Source organism: Podarcis muralis, chromosome 4 (genome assembly GCF_964188315.1).
Source record: "Podarcis muralis chromosome 4, rPodMur119.hap1.1, whole genome shotgun sequence".
Taxonomy (NCBI): Eukaryota; Metazoa; Chordata; class Lepidosauria; order Squamata; family Lacertidae; genus Podarcis; species Podarcis muralis.
The window spans coordinates 1,881,814-1,909,205 of NC_135658.1; the positions used below are offsets into that span (position 1 = coordinate 1,881,814).

General features: G+C 45.9%; 3 protein-coding genes and 1 long non-coding RNA gene across 4 annotated transcripts in view; 3 read left to right on the plus strand and 1 right to left on the minus strand.

The window, feature by feature from the left end:
* Positions 1-27,392, minus strand: part of LOC114589664 (uncharacterized) — a 999,511-nt gene that overhangs the window by 638,870 nt on the left and 333,249 nt on the right. The gene's annotated exons all lie outside the window — the stretch shown is intronic.
* The window catches only part of LOC114603766 (uncharacterized), a 114,142-nt gene that overhangs the window by 64,786 nt on the left and 21,964 nt on the right, over positions 1-27,392 (plus strand). The window contains exon 6 of the mRNA XM_077927821.1: positions 17,153-19,012. Within this exon, the coding sequence (XP_077783947.1) occupies positions 17,153-19,012 (1,860 nt within the window). The remainder of the gene's footprint in view (positions 1-17,152; positions 19,013-27,392) is intronic.
* On the plus strand, positions 2,475-4,167 carry LOC144327617 (uncharacterized). Its single transcript, XR_013392738.1, has 2 exons — positions 2,475-3,016; positions 3,667-4,167. It is a non-coding gene; the product is annotated as an uncharacterized LOC144327617 (long non-coding RNA).
* Positions 23,580-25,489, plus strand: LOC144327402 (uncharacterized). Its single transcript, XM_077926741.1, has 2 exons — positions 23,580-24,851; positions 25,484-25,489. Exons 1-2 carry the CDS (start codon positions 23,844-23,846, stop codon positions 25,487-25,489), a joined length of 1,014 nt encoding a protein of 337 aa, XP_077782867.1. The 5' UTR covers positions 23,580-23,843.

Consider the following 27,392-nt stretch of genomic DNA (forward strand, 5'->3'; position numbering starts at 1 on the left):
ACCTTCTATCACCTTTGGTGGACCTGCCCGAAGATTAAGGCTTTCTGGGAAATGATCTATAATGAAATTAAGAAAGTTCTGAAGAGAACCTTTATTAAGAAACCAGAAGCCTTTCTCTTGGGTATGGTGGGCCAAATGGTGCCAAAGAAGGATAAGACATTCTTTATGTATGCCACAACAGCAGCAAGAATCCTTCTAGCAAAGTATTGGAAGACACAAGAACTACCCACGTTGGAAGAATGGCAGACGAAGGTGATCGATTACATGGGACTGGCAGAGATGACTGGGGAAGGAGGCGGTGGAAGAAGATTGGAACAAGTTTAAAGTTTATCTTAAAAATTGTTGTAATTTGGATGAAAACTAAGAGATCAGGGAAATAAGAGATAAAGAACTACAGCTGTTTTAATAACTCAAGGAAGTTAAATTTATGAAACATAAAATAAGTTTATGATGAAAGGGTTGCTGAAAAATCTTGAAACAAGGATGCAGAAAAGGGGTGGTACGGGGAAGTCGATTTTGTGTTTGTTTATGTTTTTGTTTTGTTTCTTTTTTATTTATGAAAAATCAATAAAAAATTATTAAAAAAAAAAAAAGATGGTCCGCCCCTTAAAGGATCAAAATGGTTTCCAGAGCGCGGTAGGTATGTTTTATCCCATGTTGAAGGCCTTTCAGCTGATTCCTGGTGGCCCACTGAAATGTGGATTTAACCAGGGCTATTGACTGTTTGGCTCCGAAGCGCCCTCTTTGATTGCATGGAGCCCAGACAGCTCCGTGGTTTTCTTTGGAGCTGAGGGTGATGAAACAATCGCTGAGACAGCTAGAGTGCCAGTGGCGGATAGCCCATTCTGAAGCTCACTGGATACGGGTTAGAGCTCAATGTTGAGCCTACCAAGTGGTGATAGCGACGGCCAAGAAGACTTTCTTCACCGCCTCTATTACATTTGTGGAAAATAGCAGCAGGAGACTCTTTCAGGTGGTTCACAATTTAGCAGAACCACCTGCTCCATTAGGGCCCAGTACAGGCCACATGATCTCCTGCAATGATTTTGCAAAGTTTTCTGCAGACAAAGTTGCTCCGATTCAAGAAGACGTAGACTCCACCGTGGGAGCAGGGCGGGAGAGTGCTAGAGTCCTGTCTAGTCAAGTTGTGTGGGATCAGTTCCAATCTGTTACCTCCGAGGATGTGGACAGGCTGCTTGGACGAGTGAAACCAACCACTTGTCTCCTTGATCCTTGTCCATCCTGGCTTATAAAAGCTAGCCGAGAAGGGCTGGGCGATGGGCTTCGTGGGGTGGTGAATGCTTCCCTCTGTGAGGGAGCCTTCCTGGACCCATCTTTAGATGCGGCTACGATGGCCAATTATCGCCCAGTCTCAAATCCTCCATTCTTGGGCAAGCTGATTGAGTTAGTGGTTGCTGAACAACTCCAGGCATGCCTGGAGGAAGCGGGGCATTTGGATCCCTTCCAGATGGGATTCAGGCCTCAACATGGGAATTGAAACTGCCTTGGTTGCACTGGTTGATGATCTCTGGCAGACTAGGGATAAAGGTGAGAGCTGTTTCCTAGTTCTGCTAGATCTCTCAGCGGCATTTGATACCAATCAACCATAACATCCTTCTGGACCGTTTTGAATGGCTGGAAGCTGGGGGCACTGTCATACAGTGGTTCCGCTCCTTCCCCCTGGGCTGTGTTCAGCCTGGGAGTCATTTTGGACTCACAGCTGTCCATGGAGGCACAGGTCAAATCTGTGTCCAAGGCAGCTGTTTCCCAGCTCCATCTGGTACGCAGGCTGAGACCCTATCTCCCTGCGGACTGCCTCGCCAGATTGGTGCATGCTTTGCTCATCTCCCGCTTGGACTACAGCAATGCGCTCTACAATGGGCTACCATTGAAGTTCTACCCAGACACTGAGGTCCAGCATCGAGGGCCTTCTGGAGGTTACCTCACTGTGAGAAGCTAAGTTACAGGGAACCAGCCAGAGGGCCTTCTCGGTAGTGGCGCCCTTTCTGTGGAACGCCCTCCCACCGTATGTCAAAGAGAACAACAACTACCAGACTTTTAGAAGACATCTGAAGGCAGCCCTGTTTACGGAAGCTTTTAATTTTTGATGTATTAGTATTTTAATATTTTATTTCAAGCCGCCCAGAGTGGCTGGGGAAGCCCAGCCAGATGGGTGGGGTATAAATAATAAATAATAATCATCATCATTTTATTTTCTTACTCCTGTAGTAACCTATGTTATCCATCATTTGAGAACCACGATATTGTTCTCCCTTTGCTCTTTTTTCTTTTTTATCATAGTCTTTGAACTCTAATACCTTGAAGGAGCGAGGTTTTAATTTCATGAAGTGAGGCAGCTCATCCTCTATTAACAGTCGTAGCTGAGATAGGAAGTCCATGTTGAGGGTCTGGAGAGAGTGTTCAGACGGGACTTAATCTGGAGGGAGAAGCTGTGGGAAGACTCTTTTTCTCCTTCCATTCGGGAGGGGAGAGATTTTCTAGGAAAAGGAGATTTCTGAGTCAGTAAAAAGGACACAGATGATCCCCTGGGTCTGGCATACAAAGGAAAATACCTCGGGAGTGGGACTGCTAAGAGAGAGGGGATCCGAGGAAAAGTGGCCCCTCGCTCACGGACCAAAGTATGAAGCCATGAAGGAAGCTGGGCTGTCCTGTCATAACTAAGGAAGGGAATGAGAGAGAAGCAGCAGAAACAGAGTTAAGCCTTTTAGCATTTATTCTGGATACCTGAAGTGTAACAACTGATAATGAGAGGAGGGAGTTTAAGAGAAGCTGTGCCTGTACAGTGGTACCTCGGGTTAAGTACTTAATTTGTTCTGGAGGTCTGTTCTTAACCGGAAACTGTTCTTAACCTGAAGCACCACTTTAGCGAATGCGGCTGCCGGAGCACGATTTCTGTTCTCATCCTGAAGCAAAGTTCTTAACCCGAGGTACTATTTCTGGGGTAGCGGAGTCTGTAGCCTGAAGCGTATGTAACCTGAAGCGTTTGTAACCCAAGGTGAGGCAAGGAAGGAAGGGCTACCCCTATATTATCCATATAACCAGTTATCAATAATCAATATATATTCATATATGCTTACACAAATCAAGGATTACAGTACTTTATAAATCCACTTGAATCAAAAGGGAAGCTGTGCTGCAAACTGCTTGAAACAGCAAGTTAGGAACCGACCTTTCCCCGAGAAACATCTGTGTACCCCGGACAAAGACATGAATCAGAGACTCTGGTACAAAATTCCCCTCAGATACAGGCTAAATTAATCCACAGAACAGGAAGAGCAAAACCACAAAATGTCCAAGCTCCCTGTCCTGTCATAACTAGGGGAAAGGTTAGACTGAGCGTCACTGGGAGCATTGGAAAGCGGAACTGGAACCCAGCGCTTGACCAGTGCTATACCAGTAGCTAGGAGCGTGACAACTGCTTGCTGATTGGCTGATATTTTTGCTGACCAAGTATGAGTCCTTCATGATTGTCTGATGATCTATGATTTACTGTGATTTGCTCAGGTATAAAGACCCCGGTGTTTCTGTCAATCGGGGTCCCAGTTCTTTGGAAAATATTCCAACTGGGTCCTTATTGCCTGGCAATAAACTCACCTTCTTATTCTCCATTGCTGCGTCTGCTTGATCCTTATCCTTGCTACAAAGGTACCATTGTAGTACCTTGTTTAATCCTATGACATTTAGCTGAAGTAATAAGGTAACATCTACCTGACAGAGGCCTTCCAGAATCCGATTCAGAGCCAAATCATGTGGTTGCCGGACAGAAAGTAGATATCTTTAGAGAGATTCCACTGAAATTGAGACTTAGAAGAACCAAATATAAATATTTAACAATAGCACTCAGGAGAGCTGACATTAGATATAAATGGGAATTCCCAGAGGGCATTTCCTTTGCATACATGAAAAGGAGATACAGGCTAACATCAGAATTTCAGAGAGTCCTTTGACAAATACAGGAGAGACTTAGATTCCAACTGCTGAAAGGCACATACGGTATTCTGTTAGATTGGGAGACGAAAGAGTGTGTTTGTGTGTTTTTACAATCAAGCAATGTATACATTTTATGAAAATTACAATACATCATAACATCATATAACATAAGCAGGAGTTATAAAAAAAATTAATAAAATAGCGCACTGTCTTTCAGTTTGTGTCTTCCTGGAGTTCCACAACTTTGCTGGGTGGAGAGGGAATGGTCTCTCCTCCTTCATCTCAGCTCCACAGCAGTTCTCTCAAAAAGACTTGGCACTCCAGAATGCGGGGAAATAATAATAATAATAATAGTAATAATAATAATTCAATTTATATCCCCCCCTTTATCAGAATATCCCAGGGCAGTGTACAACATTAAAAGGACAATACAGAACAACAATGATGAAAACATAATAAAAAGCATCCTGTGAGACAGCCGAGTAATGTACCACTCCTTTTAAAATTTGAGGGAGACTCACTGCTCACCTGCTTTTACGGCCACTATGGATTGTGGTGATTCATCCAAGGGAGGCTCCTCTGCTGGCCCTCCAAAGATTCTGACATCGTCCACTCTTTCTCCTGTCACCCACAGCCATAGAATATGAAGAGAGTGGTCCTCCCAAACTCTGCCTACCCTCCAACATGTTGCAGAGGGAAATTGGGACCTGCGACTTCTGGGGCCATGATCCTGAATGAGTCCCGTAAATCACGCGAGAGCAAGGACCCCCCCAAAATGGGCGTCTTTTGGGGCCACAGGTTCACGGGAGCCCAAACAGGATATCCTGGGAGCCAATCAGAAGCCAGGGTGGCTTCTGGAATTGCAGGACATCCCACTCAAAGCAGGACAGTTGACAGGTATGTGAAGACCGCCAAAGATGGAGAATCCACAACCCATAGTGCAGGCATCCCCAAACTCGGCCCTCCAGATGTTTTGGGACGACAACTCCCATCATCCCTAGCTAACAGGACCAGTGGTCAGGAATGATGGGAATTGTAGTCGCAAAACATCTGGAGGGCCGAGTTTGCCTATGCCTGCCATAGTCGATATGGCTGCCTTTCTCACTGGCTGAGATGCTTCTGCCCATTTCATCTGCTTAGCCAATCCAGATATTCAGGGCCAACAAGTCCCACCCCTGCCTCCAGCAATCTCTTTTGTTACACTCAATGGCTGTTTGGTGGAGGGCAAGGGGAACCATGGGGCAGGGTCCAGGATGCTCAGATTCCTGCCACCAGACCTCCCCTCTGAGGTCCCCCCAGGGCACCTGCTCAGCTGAGAGGAGGGTGTCATAGCATAGGTAGCAAAACAGCTGCTGCTCCGTCCCTTGAGGGATTCCCCGCCTCACTTAATTGGCCACATATTCCAAAAGGGCATCACCCGCCACTATATAAACCCTCTCACCCCCGGCAGCAGCAATGAGGTGGTACAGCGTTCAGGTGCTAAGAGTGTGTCCCTGCTTTGGGAGGGGGACAACAGCCCCCAGCAAAGTTTGGAGGACGAGCCAAGAGGTATAACCGGACACTGGAAGGCAAACAGTTGCAGGAATTTATGTATAGTTTTTTGGGGGGACGGTTGCCCCTGCAGCAGATATCATGCACATGCAGCCCACTACCAAAATCAGCATGATCACTTTTGTGACGTTTGTGACTTGTCCCAACAAAACACTTTATCACAGTTTCTTCCTATCTGCTCAAAGGGCCTCTGCTGCACAATACCAAATGTAAGAATTCACTGATCAATGTATATCTGTACTGGCTCACTGGGAAACTTCAGAAATTCATATAGACATGTGAGCTCAGCTACTCAGCAGCCCCTCTACCTGAGTGGTGATTTCTGGCATCCTGATGCCTGAGTGCCAGACAGGTAGCCATTCCAGAAATAACAAACCCAGATGGAGACAAAATCTGCCTGGATGGAGACCTGGGAGCCACCTCTCAATAACTGGAGGGCTGACCCATGGAAGAGGGAGCCAGCTTGCTTTCTCCTGCCCTAGAGGGGAGCACCCAGAAGAAGGGACCCAGAGGACCAGAAAGCAGTTTCTTCTGACGGGAAGAGCGGCAGATTCCCTTGGGAGATGGCGGACTCTCCTTCCTTGGAGGTTTTTCAGCAGAGGTTGGATGCTTTGGCTGAGATTCCTGCCTTGCAGGGGGGTTGGAATAGATAACCCTTAGGGCTCCCTCCCATTCTAGGATCAGGTTCCTTGCTTCCTGCAAACCCCTTTTCCCTGCAACCTCTTCCTCCAGTTTCTGGCCAAGGGAGGGAGCAGATCATAGACCAACCAGGAGCGTCCCCTCAAAAGGAGCATCTCTGGGATTGTGCAATGCAGGAGAGAAAAGGCAGAGAGGACTGAGCAGGGTGGACTCGGCTCTGCAAGGCTTAAAGGGAACCGAGCTGCATTCCTAGAGGGGACAGGATGTAGAGGGGGGGCCAGGTCCTCCAGAGGAAAAGCCCCTCCCTCCCCTTCCTGCAAGCGGGGGGGGGGGCCGAGGTTGCATTCTGTTATTGCAAATGCTGCCTTGCTCTCTTCCACGGGGATCTGGTGAGTCTCTTCCTCCCCCCCCCCAGGGTGCAGTGGGGAGAAGGTGGGGGTCCCAGGGCTGCAGCAGGGGAGGGTGGCTCATGTGGGGGGGGGAGCCCCAGGGAGCAGGGGGTCCGGCCAAGGAGGGACGGGGTTGCACGAGGTTTGCAACTACAGTACTCTATATTCTGCATTTGTATAAAGACGCTGCTTACTCCTTTGGGAAGGGCAATCCTCTCCTGGGATCTGGTGAGTCTCCCCCCCCCCGAGGGTGCAGTGGGGAGAAGGGGGGGTCCCGGGGATGCAGCAGGGGAGGGTGGCTCATGTGGGGGGGGGAGCCCCAGGGAGCAGGGGGTCCTGCCAGGGAGGGGCGAGGTCGCAGGAACTGTCTCCTTCCTTTAGATCTTTTGGGGGGGGAGGGGAGGAGGTTATCGCCCCCTCCCTTCCAGAAAAAAATTAGTCAGAGCCCCCTGGGAAATCTAGCAGATAGAAATCTAGCTTCTTTAAATAAGGCTATCAGTAGGACTTCTGCTGTGTGTGACACGGGTCAGCGTCTTTGCACAACAGAGGAAACGTGTATGAATGGTTGCTCCAAAACCTCTTCCTTTGTTTCCCTTCTTTCTTTCTCCTTATTGGCAGAGGAGGCCAGCCAAGCAGATCAAGCCAAGCTTTATGAGGAGCTGGGTATGTTTGGTTGGAGAAGAGGAGACAGAGAGGAGATAGGAGAGCCATGTCAGATTAGATAATTTATTACGGTCAGAGACCAGCTTATAAAACACACTTGGGGGTACAGTCACAGAAGTAAAACAGGCAATTTATGTATAACAACAAATTTAAAAACAATGTACACCAACAAACTATCCCAGGGAGTTGACTCAGAGTCACCCATGAAACCGAGTTTGGGGATTTTCATGACGGACTCTTTTGAGTTGGGAGATGGTCTGCGCCTACAGATCTGTACACAGAATCTGGCGACCATCCAGGTCATCTTCTGGTCTTTGCCTAACAGCAAAAGGACAAATTTTTGCTTTTGCGGGAGGTCAGCGAGCCTCACCCGCAGGGGATCAATGGTCTTACTACGTGCCTCTTCGTAAAAGGGACGTCTAAAGAACAAGTGTTTTGGCTGCCTATTTCTCCCAATGGACAGGTGAAAAGTCTCTGAGCATACAGGACTTTTCTAAAGGCTCCATCCAGGACCAGCGAGGGAAGAGCCGAGCTTCTGGCGAGTGTAAAGGCCCTTCTTGCATTTCTAGATGCGAGAAAGAAGAGATATTCTGCCAGTGCGGCTATATATTTCTCAATTTCTCCAATTTTATGGTCCGAGCACCTTGTGCAGTCCTGTTGTCTCTCGGTATCTAATATTCTTTGCCTGACCGTGGCTTTGGCCTGGCCCAACCCCGGACTTAGAAGGGCTTGAGGGGCAAAACCCAGTTTCTGGAGGGTGTTCAGAACCGCAGTCTGCCAGCCTGACTGGAATTGGTCGCAGAGGATCAATGGGGCTATCCCCCGGGGGAGCAGATTCAATGTCAGCCATTTGTAGATTGATCATAGAATCATAGAGTTGGAAGAGACCACAAGGGCCATCGAGTCCAACCCCCTGCCAAGCAGGAAACACCATCAGAGCACTCCTGACATATGGTTGTCAAGCCTCTGCTTAAAGACCTCCAAAGAAGGAGACTCCACCACACTCCTTTTTTTAAAAAAAAAATTTTTTATTCATTTTCCACAAAAGAAAAAAACAACCATTTTTTATACAATCAATTCACATGTTATCACACATTTATCTCTTTTTTTGACTTCCTTCAGCTCCTCTGCCAATCTTTCGTTTGCATCAATATTATTAACGCATTTCTCAACTTAGTATTGCCTTTAGATATCTCCTTCCCTCCTCTTATTTTCTTTTTAACAATATTCCTCTGTTTTTCACAGAGTCTCTTGAAAACCAACAAACGTTATCTGTTCATCACATATGCCTTTCAGATAATCTGTAAATCTTCCCCAGTCCTCGATGAACTTTTGGTCTCGTTGATATCGGATCTTCCCTGTTAGTTTGTCCAGTTCTGCATAATCAGTCTATTTCAGTCTCCATTCTTCCACCGTCGGTAACTCTTTCTGTTTCCATTTTTGGGCCAGAAGTATTCTCGCTGCTGTAACTGCGTATTGGAAAAGTTTACATTCTTTCTTACTTATCTCATTTCCTACCAATCCCAATAAGAAGGCCTCCGGTTTCTTAATAAACGTATATTTCAACATCTTTTTCAATTCATTATATATCATTTCCCAGAAGCCTCTCACCTTTTTACACTCCCACCACATATGATAGAATGTCCCTTCTTTTTCTTTACATTTTCAACACTTATTACATGTTTTGTACATTTTAGCTAGTTTTACTGCTAGCCGTTCCTCATAAGGCATCGTTTCCAGGCCTTTAGCTAGCTATACCTCATAAGGCATCGTTTCCAGGCCTTTGACCATTTTGGTTGCCCTCCTCTGGACACGTTCCAGTTTGTCAGTGTCCTTCTTGAACTGTGGTGCCCAGAACTGGACACAGTACTCCAGGTGAGGTCTGACCAGAGCAGAATATAGTGGCACTATTACTTCCCTTGATCTAGATGCTATACTCCTATTGATGCAGCCCAGAATTGCATTGGCTTTTTTAGCTGCCGTGTCACACTGTTGGCTCATGTCAAGTTTGTGGTCAACCAAGACTCCTAGATCCTTTTCACATGTACTGCTCTCAAGCCAGGTGTCACCCGTCTTGTATTTGTGCCTCTCATTTTTTTTGCCCAAGTGCAATACTTTACATTTCTCCCTGTTAAAATTCATCTTGTTTGTTTTGGCCAAGTTCTCTAATCTGTCAAGGTCGTTTTGAAGTGTGATCCTGTCCTCTGGGGTGTTAGCCACCCCTCCCAGTTTGGTGTCATCTGCAAATTTTATCAGGATGCCCTTGAGTCCATCATCCTAGTCGTTGATAAAGATGTTGAATAAGACCGGGCCCAAGACAGAACCCTGTGGCACCCCACTAGTCACTCTTCTCCAGGATGAAGAGGAACCATTGATGAGCACCCTTTGGGTTCGGTCAGTCAGCCAGTTACAAATCCACTGAGTGGTAGCATAGTCAAGACCGCATTTTACCAGCTTCTTTACAAGAATATCATGGGGCACCTTGTCAAATGCCTTGCTGAAATCAAGGTAGGCTACATCCACTGCGTTCCCTTCATCTACCAGGCTTGTAAGGCAGATGTTAGGCAGATGCTAGCCTCCACTCTCATCAATTTGCGGGTTTTTCCGCTGAACTCCCGATGGAGTTTATGTGTAGTTTGTTGGCTCCTGAGGCCTGTATCACCATTCCTAGATACTTATAGTTTGTGACTAGTTCTAATTTATGGCCTTGGAGTTCCCAGCTTTTAAGCTTTGGCTTTTCCCCAAAATCAAGTATCTTGGTGTTTTGATAGTTGATTTTGAGACATTCAAATTCACAGTTTGCTGCGAGCTTTCTTAGTGCTCTTTTCAGTCCAATGGGGGTTCTAGATAAAATTACTGCATCGTAGGCATATAGCAGGACCGAAATATGCCGATTTGCGAGCTTCGGAGGGTGTTGTTCTGAGTCATGGAGTGCAGATACTAAATTATTTAGATAGAAATTGAATAGTAGAGGGGCCAATAGGCACCCTGGCCTGACTCCTTTAGAGGTTTTAATAGGGTCCTGACTCTAAGAGCCGTATTTGCGCGCAGTGCCTGAATTAAGAGCAGAAGCTCTTAATTCTATGTAGGTACCCTGTAGTCTGTCCCAGAGTCTGGTTCTGGAGACTGTATCAAAGGCTGCTTTTAGATCAACAAAGGCAGTGTATAGTGAGGCAGGTCTTTAGGAGAGCCATGTCACCTGGGCGCAGGATTCCAACCAATGTCTTCAAGCTACAAGAAAGGAGATTCAGATTCAACAGACGTAGTCATTTTTCACTAGGAACCAATGACTCCCTTGTCAATCAGTTCTGATTTCATGCATTGACTGGAAGGAAGGAGCAACCAGGCTGAGTCCCCTCGTATTAATCTCTTCGCTTGCCTCCACATTTCCACAATCTCCCTTCTATTTTTTTTAAAATCATATTTATTAAAAATTTTAAAGCACAGAAAGTGAAGATAAGTCAAAAACAGAGTACATTTGAAACCTTATTTCCATTCATCCACTTTCTGGGACTTCCCCCCCTCCCCCATCCCTACCATATTCCCCTTTCATATCCTTGGCTCCACAAGCTCTCACTTCTAATTTAAAACTTAATTTGTTTAACCCAATATTCAAATTTAAAATTATACAATCCTCATCATTACCCTTAATAAAAAACAAAAGTTCCCCAAGTTCCACCCCATTTTCATTCCACAATGCCCCTTTTTTATATATAATAAAAACACCCCAGAAAATAAAGATATAAGAAATAGAAAATGTAGTAGAAAAGAAAAGCAAATTCCAAAAAATAGTAACAAGCCTTTGGATTCTAATTCCCCCCCCTTCCCCGGTTTAATTTCCCCCTATCCGCCAATCTTTGTTATCTGCCTGGAATTTTTAAATCCCTAAATCAAATATCTCCCCCAGTTCCTTACAAATTTTTGAATTATTTTAAAAGTTATTTTTATGGCGTTTAACTTCAAATCTCCAATTTCCTTAGTCTTTAAAGCCCCCCCATTGTTCTTTCCATGTGTAGTCCAGTTTCATCTTGTTCCGCTGCTAAAACGTTCTAATTCAGAAATTTGGTAGCTCTGCAGGGGTTATTGTTTTTTTGTTGGTTTTTTTTGATAAATTTTTATTGATTTTCAATGAATACAAGAAAGACAAAACCAAAAAACATAAACAAACACAAAATCGACTTCCCCATACCACCCCTTTTCTGCATCCTTGTTTCAGGATTTTTCAGCAACTTTTTCGTCATAAACTTATTTTAAGTGTCATAAATTTAACTTCCTTAGATTATTAAACAGCTGTATTTCTTTGTCTCTTATTTCCCTGATCTTCTAGTTTTCATCCAAATTACAACAATTTTTAAGATAAACTTTGAATTTACTCCATTCTTCCTCCACCACCTCTTTTCCCCGGTCTCGAATTCTGCCAGTCATCTCCGCCAGTCCCATGTAGTCGATCACCTTCGTCTGCCATTCTTCCAACGGGGGTAATTCTGGTGTCTTCCAATACTTTGCTAGAAGAATTCTTGCTGCTGTTGTGGCATACATAAAAAAAGTCTTATCCTTCTTTAACACCGTTTGGCCCACCATACCCAAGAGAAAGGCTTCTGGTTTTTTAATAAAGGTTCTCTTCAGAACTTTTTTGATTTCATTATAGATCATTTCCCAGAAGACCTTAATCTTCGGGCAGGTCCACCAAAGATGATAGAAGGTTCCCTCCGTTTCATTGCATTTCCAGCATTTGTTATTGGGCAAATGATAAATCTTCGCTAACTTAGCAGGAGTCATGTACCACCTGTAGATCATTTTCATAATGTTTTCTCTTAAGGCATTACATGCCGTGAATTTAACACCGGTGGTCCATAACTGCTCCCAGTCAGCAAGTTCAACATCATGTCCAATATCCTGTGCCCATTTAACCATACAAGATTTCACCACTTCATCCTGGGTATTCCACCTCAACAGCAAATTATACATTCTTGACAAGTTTTTGGTATTGGGTTCTAACAATTCTGTTTCTAATTTAGATCTCTCCACTTGGAAGCCTTTCTTTCTGTCCTGTTTGAATACTTCATTTATCTGTCGGTAATGTAACCAATCTCTCACTTTATCCTTCAGTTCCTCAAAACTTTTCAATTTCAGTTTTTCACCATCCTGTTCTATAATTTCAAAGTATTTAGGCCATCTGCAGGGGTTATTGTTGTTCAGGAACAAAAACTTGCGTTCAGTCCCTTCCTTTCTTCAATGGAAAATTCCATTGTCTCCTTTAGTAAAAACACCCTGTAGACAAAACATTGTTTCAGTTTTGCAGCTTTCCCAGAAAATAACCAGTCCTGTAGAATTCCGAAAGTATTTTTCCACTTACGACCATCTTTGTAATGTCCCGAAACTCCTCTAGGGGGATTGTTGTAACTTTGTTTCCTTTAGTCCCAAAGTCCGATTGTTATTCCTTGTTTTCGCCATTTTGTATCCAAATCTTGACAATTTGTAACAAATTGTAACAAATTTAACCAGCAGAGTCCTCATAGCAAAGTCCTCTTTAAATTTTCCGACTTTGACAGCTACTTTGACAGCTGTCAAAGTCTCCGTTTCTTTTCACCAGGCTCTCTCTTCAATCGCCCCGGTTCCCAGGGGGGGGGGGTTACGTTTTCCTTCTCCCTCCATTCTTCCTCCAGCACAGTTCTTGTAGTTTCCCATCGTGGAATTCTTGGTTTTTATCAAAGAATACAGTTCTTTTTAGACCTTTTTAGACCTTGGTATCCCAATCCTTGTTTTGGAATGTTTACAGTAGGGAGGGGGACTGACTTCCTTTTTGGATCCCCCCCCCCCGCTCGTGTCAAATCCGAAAAAAAATTCATTTTTTTCTCCTTTTGAACCCGATTTCCAAATTACTCACGGGTTGTTGTTAAAAGTCCGAATTCTCAATGGAAGAAGTCAGCGCTCTCCGCCGGATAGCATGCGGCTACGCTCGGCAGGGATAGCAGAGGACTCAAAGCACCACGCTTCTCCCCGGCACCCGATCCGTAGCCTTTAAAAAGGCTCCTTCACAAGTCGGGAGGGCGCTAACGGTGCCAGCCGAGTCTCCATGTCCACGGCCTCCGTGGCCGTGGTTTTTAAGGGTCCCCACGTCGCCGGCGTGGTAGGACCCATCCCCTGCCGAGCAGGCTCCCTCCGGAGCTCGGAGGGAGTCCGCCATTCGGTGATGGCGCCAACCCGGAAGTCTTCCACAATCTCCCTTCTAGAGGCCTACATCTCCTCCTCCTCCTCTTCCTCCTCCTCCTCATCCTCCTTTTTAGAAAGATAGCTCAGAGTCTGGGCTGTGGTGCAGTCCTACCCTGGTTCCCAGCAAGACTCACCCATGCTTGCTCAGGGAACCTTTTTCTTCTCCTGATACTGTACAACTTTTGTAACAGAACAATGTATTTGCTTTGTAGGATTTGCTAGAGCTTCTCATTCAGACAGACAGAACTTGGCAGAAGACCAAAGGGTTCCTTCCCATCTCTCAGAGGCTTCCTGAGAGCACAGATGGATGAGCGAGACACAGCTGGCCCTAGAGCAGGAAGAGGCCATGTCATCCAAACTGGGAGCAGTGGGGGAATCTTGGAAAACTCTGTGAAGAAGATCCTGGTTGAGGAGGACACCCTCCGCTCAGAGGTGCAGAGCCAGCAGTTGAGGCAGTTCTGCTTCGAGGAGGCCAAAGGGCCCCGAGAGGTTTGCAGCCAACTCTACCACCTTGATCATCATTTACTGTTTTGAATTCTTGTTGTTCTTTCAGAACAGGGATCATTTTGCAGAAATGGACCTGGATTCCTCTGAGGCAGAGAGGCCTCCATTGGACACCAGAGAGAGGCCACTGGGTAAGGAGGAAGGTGGCTTTTCTCCATTTGGTCTTGTTCTGTTGGTTTTCCAACTCATCTGAGGGTTCTTTTCATCTTGTTTTTTTTTTTTTTTTTTTGGAGGGGTGGGGGTTGGGAATAAGGGTTCAGAGGAGGGGAGATGTATTTCTGCACACCTAACATGAAATGGGCACAAACCTTCAACTGGACTCAGCAGGTAAGGCTTTCTCAAAGCCCATCTGTAGTTTGAGATGTCCTGTTTCCTCTGTGAGAGAAGCAGGCCCTCCTGGCATCCTGATTACCTTTTTTTCTCTTGCAGGTGGCAGAAGGATGCCGGCAAGACCTCCTGATCCGCCTTTTCATGGGGGCAGAAGGGAAGCAGTGGCTGTGGAACCAGATCAGGTATGGGGAAGCTGCCTTGTGGGGACAGAGGCCGAGGGATGGAGCAATGTCATGGACTGGTTGGGCACAGAGGAATGGTGGGAGGAAGCAGCCGGGTAACCAGGAAGAGAAGATGGCTCTGAGCCCAAGGAGTGAAGGTGGAGGAAGGATGAGCAGTGAAAGGGAGAAGCTTGGAAAGAGGAGGTGTCAGAAGCTGAAGGGGCAACAGGGCTTAGTGAGCTGGGAGACTGTGGCAGAATGCAGTGCAGAATCAAAGGCAGAAGAGGAAGGAGGCGAGTGGGAGAGGAAGGTCGAGAGGCAGAGGTGAGTCAGGAGAAGGAGGAGCCACCAGGGGCTCCCTCTCCTTCTGCCAGAATCCACCCTCCCTGCTTGTCTCTCAGAACCAAGAGAGGTCAAACATGGAGGAGCAAAGGCAGGCTGCACACTTGCACACTGTTCAATCGCTTGCCAGAAACCCCAGAGAGGAGGGGACTTGGAAAGCTGTGGGGAGCCGGGGGCCTTCACTCTCTGCAACTGCTTTTGTAGACGAAGAGGCTCAGGGAATGAGCTGCTGTTCTCATGAAGCCCGAAACTCAGCCATGTCTGTGAACATCGTGTTCTTACTGATAAAGAGTAAACTCCAGCTGTGAACGGTGGGATTTCCTGTCCAGATAACTCTGTCATACCAGCCTTCTGAATGTTGACAGTAGGATTCATCTGTACTTGCAGTTTTCATGGAATCCTAGAGTTGAAGGGGACCCCAAGGGTCATCAAGTCCCACCCCCTGCATTGCAGGAGTCTCAGCTAGATCCTCCAAGACAGATGGCCATCCAAACTAGGCTTCTTGTATTTCTATATTCATCAATGAATGCTAAAATAGGCTTCTAAGCAGCGGACAGACGATGACAAATAATTTCCAGAATTCACCTAGCCAGTCCTATCTGCTGCAAAATGCGGCCTGCCCCCCACTCCTCCCGCTCTCCATGCCCCCATGAACCCCTTGAATTTCACTCTAGGGCATTGGAAGGGAACCTCCCCAGAACAACTCACGAGGAGAGGAGAAAGTGGATCCTTCCATCGGGGAAACTGGAGTGCTTGCGTAGACAGAAAAACGTAAACAAGCTGGAGTACCACCTACAGTGGTGCCTCGCAAGACGAAATTAATTCGTTCCGTGAGGCTCTTCATATAGTGGTTTTTTCGTCTTGCGAAGCAAGCCCATTGACAGCTTAGCAGATTAGCACTATTAGCGGTTTAGCGGCTTTTAGCGATCGGCTGTTAAGCGGCTTATCAGCGGATCAGCTGATAAGCGGCTTAGCGGCTTAGGAAAAGGGGGGGGAGGAAAAAAAACCCGAAGGAACTCGCAAGACTTTTTCGTCTTGCTAAGCAAGAACATAGGGAAATTCGTTTTGCGAAGCACCTCTAAAACGGAAAACCCTTTCGTCTAGCGGGTTTTCGGTCTTGTGAGGCGTTCTTCTTGTGGGGCACCACTGTATTTGCAAAAAGATGAATACCCACACTTAAAATGCAGAATAAAAGAATTCAATTAAAGTGTTAAAATAGGTACCCATAATAAAAATGTGCAGCAAACCAATCCTATTTAAATAACACAGCAATTAACAGGAAGGAAATAACAGAGCATTGTGTAGCAGATCATATTTCTGCTGTCTCAGAGGAGGACATTTCCCTTTTTCTTTTAGGGTCCAGTGTGCTTTGAAGATGTCGCTGTTCGTTTCACGGACGAGGAGCGGGAGTTGCTGGATCCAGACCAGAGAGCTCTGCAAAAGGACGTCATGGAGGAGAATCATGGGATCGTGGCCTCTCTTGGTAAGCCTCCGTGTGGGATCGTCCTATCTGCCAGGAAATTCAAAAAATACCTCTATGTGACAAACCTCATATATTTTCACAGCACCCCCTACAACACCTGGGAACCTAACACCCCCACAAGAAATAGTAGATTACAGCTTTTTCTGTGAACAATCTTCCTCCAGTTCTGCCTCCTTCTACCACAGTTGGGCTGATCTGAACTGCCCAGGCATCTTAAATGTCAGCTTCATAATTGTTAGAATAGATAAGTAGCTTCTGTCAGGATTTCTGTTTTTGTTTTTGCTGCTGTCAGTCTTGGGTTGACCAAAGAGACAAATTACATTGGAGATGGGATGGCATGAGTGGGCCAAACAAAATCTGCCCCAGAGAAGAGCCAGGCTGATTGAATCTCAGGTAGTACTAGCAGTGATAGTAATAATAATATTTTTTATTTATCCCCTGACCATCGGGTTGGGTTGCTCCAGCCAATCAGGGAAGCTTCCAACACATATACAGTGGTACCTCTGGTTGCGAATGGGATCCGTTCCGGAGATCTGGCCAGATCCCGAGGTTTTCGCAACCCGAGGATCACTGTTCTGGGCATGCGCATGGATTTGTTGCTTTCATAAGCTGATGTTTATATAACCCGAGGGTTACGTAACCCGAGGTGCTACTGTATAAACATGAAACAGTAATAATAGCATCTAAACCAATGAAAAAAGTACAAAATTTTTACAAAAAGTACAAAAATTTTAAAATGCGTAACTTACTTCAAACAAAGCAACATTCAACCAACGATTAGAATCCAGTAATAAATACAATGGTTTATTGCAAATAACAAAGGAAATGAAGGCTGCCTTCTCTACAACAAATTTAATGAGCATTATTCCCTAACCGGGGGCTCCATTTGTTCCTAAGGCTCTAATCCCTTTTTCTCTCCATTGCAGATTGTGATGAATTGGAAAACAAGAACAAAGGTGACCACAACACAATCTGCAGAGTGGAGAAGGCACGTAAAAATTTGGAATGTGGAAAGAGCTGCAGTCAGAGCTCCCATTCCAGTTCCCAACAACGAAATCTCTTTGGAAAGAAACCCTATCAGTGCATTGAATGTGGAAAGATATTCAGTGCGAACTCCTCTCTAACATCCCATCAAAGAATTCATACAGGGGAAAAACCCTATCAGTGCATTGATTGTGGAAAGAGCTTCAGGAAGAGATCTGACCTCACTTCCCATCAAAGAATTCATACAGGGGAGAAGCCCTATCAGTGTATGGAATGTGGAAAGAGCTTCAGTATGAGCTCTAGTCTCACTTCCCATCAAAGAATTCATAAAGGGGAGAAACCCTATCAGTGTATGGAATGTGGAAAGAGCTTCAGTAGCAGCTCCAATCTCACTTCCCATCAAAGAATTCATACAGGGGTGAAACCCTATCAGTGTATGGAATGTGGAAAGAGTTTCAGTTTGAGCTCCAGTCTCACTTCCCATCAAAGAATTCATACAGGGGAGAAACCCTATCAGTGTATGGAATGTGGAAAGAGCTTCAGTAGCAGCTCCAATCTCACAAAACATCAAAGAATTCATACAGGGGAGAAACCCTATCAGTGTATGGAATGTGGAAAGAGCTTCAGTAGCAGCTCCAATCTCACTTCCCATCAAAGAATTCATACTGGGGAGAAACCCTGTCAGTGTATAGAATGTGGAAAGAGTTTCAGTTTGAGCTCCAGTCTCACTTCCCATCAAAGAATTCATACAGGGGAGAAACCCTATCAGTGTATGAAATGTGGAAAGAGCTTCAGTATGAGCTCCAGTCTCACTACCCATCAAAGAATTCATAAAGGGGAGAAACCCTATCAGTGTATGGAATGTGGAAAGAGCTTCAGTCAGAGCTCCAATCTCACTTCCCATCAAAGAATTCATACAGGGGAGAAACCCTATCAGTGTATGGAATGTGGAAAGAGCTTCAGTTTGAGCTCCAGTCTCACTTCCCATCAAAGAATTCATACAGGGGAGAAACCCTATCAGTGTATGGAATGTGGAAAGAGCTTCAGTATGAGCTCCGATCTCACTAAACATCAAAGAATTCATACAGGGGAGAAACCCTATCAGTGTATGGAATGTGGAAAGAGCTTCAGGAAGAGATCTGAACTCACTTCCCATCAAAGAATTCATACAGGGGAGAACCCCTATCAGTGTATGGAATGTGGAAAGAGCTTCAGTCACAGCTCCAATCTCACTTCCCATCAAAGAATTCATATAGCGGAGAAACCCTATCAGTGTATGGAATGTGGAAAGAGCTTCAGTCACAGCTCCAATCTCACTTCCCATCAAAGAATTCATACAGGGGAGAAACCCTATCAGTGTATGGAATGTGGAAAGAGCTTCAGTAGGAGCTCCAGTCTCACTTCCCATCAAAGAATTCATAAAGGGGAGAAACCCTATCAGTGTATGGAATGTGGAATGAGCTTCAGTATGAGCTCCGGTCTCACTAAACATCAAAGAATTCATAAAGGGGAGAAACCCTATCAGTGTATGGAATGTGGAAAGAGCTTCAGTCAGAGCTCCAATCTCACTTCCCATCAAAGAATTCATACAGGGGAGAAACCCTATCAGTGTGTGGAATGTGGAAAGAGCTTCAGTTTGAGCTCCAGTCTCACTTCCCATCAAAGAATTCATACAGGGGAGAAACCCTATCAGTGTATGGAATGTGGAAAGAGCTTCACTCAGAGCTCCAATCTCACTTCCCATCAAAGAATTCATACAGGGGAGAAACCCTATCAGTGTATGGAATGTGGAAAGAGCTTCAGTTTGAGCTCCAGTCTCACTTCCCATCAAAGAATTCATACAGGGGAGAAACCCTATCAGTGTATGGAATGTGGAAAGAGCTTCAGTTTGAGCTCCAGTCTCACTTCCCATCAAAGAATTCATAAAGGGGAGAAACCCTGTAAGTGTATGGAATGTGGAAAGAGCTTCAGTCAGAGCTCCAGTCTCACTTCCCATCAAAGAATTCATACAGGGGAGAAACCCTATCAGTGTATGGAATGTGGAAAGAGCTTCAGTCAGAGCTCCAGTCTCACTTCCCATCAGAGAATTCATACAGGGGAGAAGCCCTATCAGTGTGTGGAATGTGGAAAGAGCTTCAGTAGCAGCTCCTCTCTCACTTCCCATCAAAGAATTCATACAGGGGAGAAATCCTATCAGTGCATTGAATGTGGAAAGAGCTTCAGTAGCAGCTTCGATCTCACTAAACATCAAAGAATTCATACAGGGGAGTAACCCTATCAGTGCATTGAATGTGGAAAGAGCTTCAGTAGCAGCTTCGATCTCACTTCCCATCAAAGAATTCATACAGGGGAGAAACCCTATCAGTGTGCGGAATGTGGAAAGAGCTTCAATCAAAAGGCCAGTCTCACCATCAAAGAATTCATACAGGGGAGAATCACGGAATTGTAGAATTTTTGAGCTTGAAGTGATCCCTGGTGCAATCTATTCCACCCATGCGATGCAGGAATAGCAAGTAAAGCATCCATGACAGATCACCATCCAACTTCTTTTGATAACCTCAAAGAATGGAAATTCCAGCACACCCAAGGGAGTCCAATCCACTAACAGCTCTTGCTGTCAAAAATTTCTTCCGCATCTTTAGTCAGTCTTTTTTAAAAAAAAAACTTGAAGGCATTGGTTTGTGTCCTACCCTGTGGAGCAGGCGTCCTATTGGGAAGACCCAGTTCTCTGAGTGCATGTTCTGGAAGTTGGGCAATAGGGGCAGTACAGGATTCCTTTTGGTGTACAGACTTCCCCACTGCACCAAGGATTCCCTGCCCGAGTTGCTCCAGGTCATGGCGGATGTTCTCCTGGAGACACCTAGTTTGGTTGTCCTAGGGGATTTTAACATCCACGCCGACACGACCTTACAAGGGGCCGCTTGGGACTTCGTGGAAAGCATGGCCTCCATGGGGCTTTCCCTGAATATGTTTGGCCCAACTCATAGCCTTGGACATGCCTTAGACCTGGTGTTCACCTCTCTTCCTTATTGAGAATGCCTGCCGGAAGGAGAAAACGAGATGCAAAGAGCCAGAAGATCATTATTGGGACTCACAATTTCTGTAAAACAAAGAATCACCAGAGAGCGAACGCCATCTTCCCTGGCTCAGAAACAGAACAGGTTGAGGAAGCCAAGAAAACGGAGCAAATAGAAGGTGCAGTGAGTAACAACATTGGGGGAACCCTACCCCACCTTAAGGAGGATGACAATGACCCGACCCCCCTCCTCACAGAAAAAGCTAATCCACCCAAGAGGGCAAGAGCAGGAGCAGGAGGGATTCCTCCCACTCCTAGTGCTGATCCACCCATGCCTCTAGAACAAGATATCAGAGGAGTCTACTTTCAACAGATTCCGGATATGCACCCCTACCAAGAGATTTGCATGTTGTCTGCAGAAACTATGGTTCTGGTTCTCCAAAGACTGAATGAAATCCTCACCAAAATAGTTAACATTGAGAAACAATTGGATACTAGCTCCTCCCCCTTTAAATGCCCAAGGGCTTAAAAGGATGATAAGAAATGACTTTGTTAACAACTCACCAACTCAATCTATGAATGAAGTGAGGTCCTGTCAAGTCTTGCAAACGAACCAGATAATGCTTGAGATTCACCGATACACTCATAGGTGGATGAACCGCAGACAAATTACTATATCCTTGACTCAGTTCCTGAATTACCATTACCGAAATGTAGATCTAGAAAATTTCCACTTCCTGCCTACTGTGAGAAACACAACGCGCCTACTTATGACCTAAATAGGAACTAAAATCCCCCTAGAGGGGCTTAGTGACATTACAGGAATGGCTGGAAGAGGGAAAATCCAGGGTGAATTGGGCAGAGCATTTGTTCTCTTGGGAAAGTTACAAGGCCAAACTGATGTTTTGGCTACGAATGTTATGACTCTGGACTTAGCAGTAAAGAACATTGTTGAATCTGATAAGGATGCGAAACAGGAAGCCTATTCAACTGGACAAATAGAGAAACTTGAGAGTTTTGAGAATATGGAGAAGGAGACATACATTGCCCCTGAAGAAAAGGAAGGAGGAGCTGCAATTTTGCAGATGTTAAAGGAGAGTTGTACTTTGAGGCCTGACATGATGGCAACGAAGGAAAATAAAAGTCTGATGTGGAAAGTCTGGCCTGAATTGGAGAGTGGAGAACTGAGAGATCTCCTTATGTGAAGATCTGAAGACCGAAGGATTATAAATTTGATTAAGGTGGAAGTTGGAGCTTTGGGGACATTTGGACTTGAAAGGTGTATGAAACAAGATTTGGAGTACCCCATAGGCTTTATTCTTAAATACGGAGGTCTGGCTGGAAGAAACATAGATCCTGTTGGGCCGGAGCCTCTCTGAGATTTGGGATTTAACACTAAGGACAATCAAAAAGACTGGCAGAGAGGAACTGAGAGAGAATTAAGAGCCTCGGACGTGAGATCTCCAGGCTAAACAGAATATTGAGACTGATGGATATTTGTTGGGGACTGAAACCAGGGAAAGGGTGGGTGGAGTCTGGGAATCCAAAGGGTATATAATTATAATTTGTTTTGTTTTTATTTGGTTTTGCTATCTGTATGGAAATTGGGAAAGTCGTGGAAGGGAAATTTTGGTCGACCTTAGGAAGAATATTTAAGAATGAATAATGAGGTATAAGTATTGATGTTGAAGTTTGGATAAGTTAAAACTGGTTTTTAAAATGGGCTAAATTAAATGAAAATAAGGCTTGTAAAATAAATGGAGGAATTGGAAGAAAGAAGAAAAGTAAAATAACAATATGTTAGAATAAATTATTAAGTTAAAGTGGAGAAATAAGTTAAGGATTTGCTGAATCAAAAATTTAAATTGGTATACAAGAAGGGGAGGTGTGAGGAGGTCTGAGAAACAAGTTATAAGAAAATAAGTAATTGAAATTTTATGTGTTTTAATTGTTTTCAAGTTTTGGATTTTTGTTATTTTTTGTCTATTTTTGTTTTGTGTGGTTTATGAAAATGCCAATAAATATTCATTATAAAAAAAATATAAAAAATTTCCACTTCCTGCCTACTGTGAGAAACACAACGCGCCTATTTATGACCTTTAGGTCCTCAGCCCTCCCATCTCGACTCATGGAGATAAAGGATACTCTATGGTGGTTCCACTCTCTCCGCCCAGTGAGGGTATTTAAGGACGAAACAAGGAGGCAATTGCTCCCTTGCATAGAGTCAGAGCAAATGCAGATATGGGAAACCAAGCTCAACACTAGAAACACTAATTGCCCGAAGGGGGAAAAAAAAAAGAACTCTGCAAGCCTAGAATTACAAGACCTGAAGAAGAGGCTAATAAGTATAAAGACTGAGATTTCTACCCAAAATATAAGGACAGTAGAGCCTAGAGCACAATATTTAAAGACGTCCAACAGCTCTTTATCCCATAGAAAGACATCAGTGCAACTCCCTGTTCCCTTTTCAAACGACACCGAATTAGATGAGGAATTTGGCACCTCCGACATTTCTATGGCAACAACACCTAAAGAACTCTCTGTTGCTGACAATCTGGAGATATCCAGCACCAAATCTACATCTGGACCTTTGCCTAATGTTCCAAAAACGTATCAGAATGATCAGCCTTCTCTACTGTACTCCTGGCGAGACAGGATGGACAGATCTTCCGAATTCGAATCTGGCTCTTTGTTGGCCAGTGATCCACATCTTATAACACATACCTCATTAATACTTCCACAGCCACAGATAGAACCAACAATCCTCCAATTAACCCAGGAGGGAGAGGGATTGACAGTTAACAAAACACCATGGGACTGTCCTCCCCGCTTGGGGTGTGGTTGGTTGGGTTCTATCTTCTAGGGATACTTACCCTATCAGACCTCCACCTCTTTCCCATACCATTTTGACCCAGGAGTCCTGGCCCAAGGATGACTTGTTATTGAGGGGATGTTACCCCTCTATTGGGGAGGCTAGTATGGGGTCTGGGATTTCCACTATTGAAGGGCTAGGGAGGAATGGTGGTGGGGCTAGATATCTCTATTGGCGAAGGGCTTCGAGATGCAGTGATCCTCGAACCCCTTCCAATCTACGCCCCATCCCAAATGATGAGGGTAGGGCGAGCAAGGATTACCCACCTCCGTCATTGGTGCTTTGCAATGCCAGGTCCATAGGCAACAAAACCGCCACAATGCATGACTTTTTTGTCTCACAGGGGATTGACCTGGATTGCGTGACAGAGACCTGGGTACGGGAAGGCGAAGTAGTCTCCCTACATGAGATAACACCCCCAGGTTTCTCTGTCCTCCATCAATCGCGGACTGTGTGTTGGAGGGGAGGAGTATCGTTGTTAATTCGGGAGGATTGCTCTTTCAGAGCTCTGCCATCCCTGGCGATCTCCGGCATTGAATGTGTTGGTCTTGTGTGGGGCACCAAGGAGAGCTTGGCTGTCTGGCTGGTGCACTGACCACCCAGCACACCTACAGCCGCCCTGACAGACCTGCTGGAGGTGGTGGCGGGCTGGGCCTTGGAGTTCCCAAACCTACTGGTTTTGGGAGACTTCAACGTCCATGCCGATGCCGCTCCCTCCTCACAGGCTCTGGACCTAGTGACTTCCATGGCAACACTAGGGCTCTCCCAGTTTGTTTTGTGCCCCACTCATCAAGCAGGCCACATGCTGGATCTGATCTTTGGGGCTGGCATAGATGTGATCATGCTCCCCCCTGTGGAAGTGCCATGGTCTGATCACTACGCTCTGAAAGCCAAGATTGACTTCCCGCTCCTCCCCGGCTCGGGTGGCGAACCTATTTGGGCTCGTCCACGAAAACTGATGGATCCTGATAGATTCCGACAAGCCTTGTGGAACCCTGCTCCTCCTGGCGACTCATTAGATGACCTTGTTGAGGACTGGAATAACCGGCTCTTGGCAGCCATTGATGAGATCGCGCCTAAGTGCCCTCTGCGACCCCGTCGAAACCAGGCCCCTTGGTTTACTGAGGAGCTCCGGAAAATGAAGCGGGATCTCAGACGGCTAGAGCGAGTATGGCGACGGACTCGTGATGGAGCCTCAAGAACATTTTATAGGACGCTTATGAAAGCCTATGAGATGGCTATGAAAGCTGCTAAGAATTCTTACTTTGCAGCTTCCATTGCATCCGCTAGCTCTCACCTGGCACAACTTTTTAGAATAATTAGGTCAATAACGTCCTTAGGAGGACAACCAAATTTAAGCACAAATTCGACCCACAGCTGTGAGGCATTCGCGAGCTTTTTTGTGGAGAAAGTCCTGTTGCTCCACCGTGACCTCCCTGCCAATTTAGATACAGTGGCTGAACTGGAGGCCCCTCGACTGACATCAGGTCCAGTGTTGGACCATTTCGATCGGATACTCCCTGCTGATGTGGATAGATTCCTCCAAGTTAGTAGGCCCACCACCTGCCTCCTTGATCCGTGCCCATCTTGGCTGATTAGGGAGTGTCCAGATGTTATGCGGACCCCCCTGGTTGAAATTATCAATTTGTCCCTTGACACGGGGACATTCCCAGGGGAACTGAAGGAAGCAGCAGTGTGTCCACTCTTAAAGAAAACTTCATTAGATCCCTTAGACCTATCCAATTACCGCCCAGTTTCAATAATAATAATAATAATAATTTATTATTTATACCCCGCCCATCTGGCTGGGTTTCCCCAGCCACTCTGGGCGGCTTCCAACTGAATATTAAAAACAGTACAGCATCAAACATTAAAAACTTCCCTAAAGAGGGCTGCCTTCAGATGACTTCTAAAAGTAAAATAGTTGTTTATTGCTTTGACATCTGCTGGGAGGGCGTTCCACAGGGCAGGAGCCACTACCGAGAAGGCCCTCTGCCTGGTTCCCTGTAACCTTACTTCTCGCAATGAGGGAACCGCCAGAAGGCCCTCGGCGCTGGATCTCAGTGTCCGGGCTGAACGATGGGGGTGGAGACGCTCCTTCAGATATACTGGACCGAGGCCGAGTTTCAAATCTTCCATATCTGGGTAAGGTAATTGAGAGAGCGGTTGCTGAACAGCTTGGTAGGTTTATGGAGGAAACATCGGCTTTAGATCCATTTCAGTCCGGGTTCCGTCCTGGTTTTGGGACCGAGATGGCTCTGGTTGTCCTAACAGATGATCTCCGTAGACAACTGGATCGAGGCGGGTCAGGACTGCTGATCCTTTTAGATTTGTCAGCAGCCTTTGACATGGTCGATCATGATTTTCTGGACCACTTCCTCGCAGACGTAGGGATACAGGGCATAACTCGTAACTGGCTGTGCTCTTTTATCTCTGGTCGTGCACAGAGGGTGGCACTAGGGAGGGAAATGTCATCGCACCATTCCTTGGTGTGTGTAGTGCCGCAGGGTGCAATTCTCTCCCCAATGCTTTTTAACATCTTTATGTGCCACCTTGCCCAGATTATCCGGAGCTTTGGGCTGGGCTGTCACCAATATGTTGATGACACTCAGCTCTATCTGCTAATGGATGGCCACACTGACTCGGCCCCGAACACACTCACCAGATGCTTGGAAGCTGAGGCTGGATGGTTTTGTGAGAGCCGATTGAAACTAAATCCTTCGAAGACAGAGGTCCTATGGCTGGGTCGGGATGGCATGGGGATGAGGGACCAACTCCCTTCTCTTGCGGGGGCCCAATTAGTGCCATTGCCTTCTGTTAAGAGTTTGGGTGTAATCCTTGACGCCTCCCTTTCCAGGGAGGCGCAAGTTACAGCAACAGCCAAGGTGACATTTTTCCACCTTCGCCGCATCAAGCAGTTGGTCCCTTGCCTTTCCCGCCCTGGCCTGGCCACAGTGATCCATGCGACGGTCATCTCCAGGCTTGACTACTGTAATTCGCTCTACATTGGGCTGCCCTTGAAGCTGACCCAGAAACTCCAGAGGGTGCAGAATACTTCAGCGAGGCTCCTCACGGGGTCTCTGCCATGGGAGCATATTCACCCTGTGCTTTTCAAACTGCACTGGCTCCCGGTAGAGTACAGGGTCAGATTTAAGGTGCTGCTTTTGACCTTTAAAGCCCTTCACGGCCTAGGACCCTCGTACCTACGTGACCGCCTCTCCCGGTATGCCCCATGGAGAGCCTCAAGGTCCATAAATAGCAACACCCGAGGATCCTGGGCCCTAAGGAAGTTAGATTGACTTCAACCAGAGCCAGGGCCTTTTCAACTCTGGCTCCGGCCTGGTGGAACGCTCTGCCTCATGAGACCAGGGCCCTGCAGGATCAGATTTCTTTCCGCAGGGCCTGTAAGACAGAGTTGTTCTGCCAGACCTTTGACTTGGAGCCAATTTGATTCCCTCCCTCTTTTACTTTTTTCCTTCTCCTCCTGCGATGAGGCTAAATTTTAATATTTCAATATGTTAATATTGTATTTTAATTTTGCTTTTAAATTGTAATCATTCAACTTGTTTTTATTATTGCTTGTAAGCCGCTCTGAGTCCGGCCTTGGCTGGGGAGGGCGGGGTATAAATAAAAAATTATTATTATTATTATTATTATTATTATTATGGATGTTGGTGATCTGAAACTAAGTAAAAGCGAAACTAAAGAAGTGCCATGGTCAGATCACTTCCTGGTGAAACTGGACTTCTCCGCGAACCTTCCCCTCTGCAGGGAGGTGAGACTGATTCAGATGGTCCGCCCCTTAATGGATCCAAATGATTCCTGGTGGTCCGCTGAAATGTGGAGTTAACCAGGGCTATTGACTGTTTGGCTCCGAAGCGCCCTCTTCGATTGCATGGAGCCTGGACAGCCCCGTGGTTTTCCCCGGAGCTGAGGCTGATGAAACAATCGCTGAGACGGCTAGAGCGCCGGTGGCAGATAACCCATTCTGAAGCTGACCGGATACGGGTTAGAGCTCAATGTCGAGCCTACCAAGTGGTGATAGCGACGGCGAAGAAGACTTTTCTTCACCGCCTCTATTACATCTGCGGAAAACAGCAGCAGGAGACTCTTTCAAGTGGTTCACAATTTAGCAGAACCACCTGCTCCATTAGGGCCCAGTACAGGCCACATGATCTCCTGCAATGATTTTGCAAAGTTTTTTTGCAGACAAAGTCGCTCAGATTCGAGAAGACGTAGACTCCACCGTGGGAGCAGGGCGGGAGAGTGCTAGAGTCCTGTCTAGTCAAGTTGT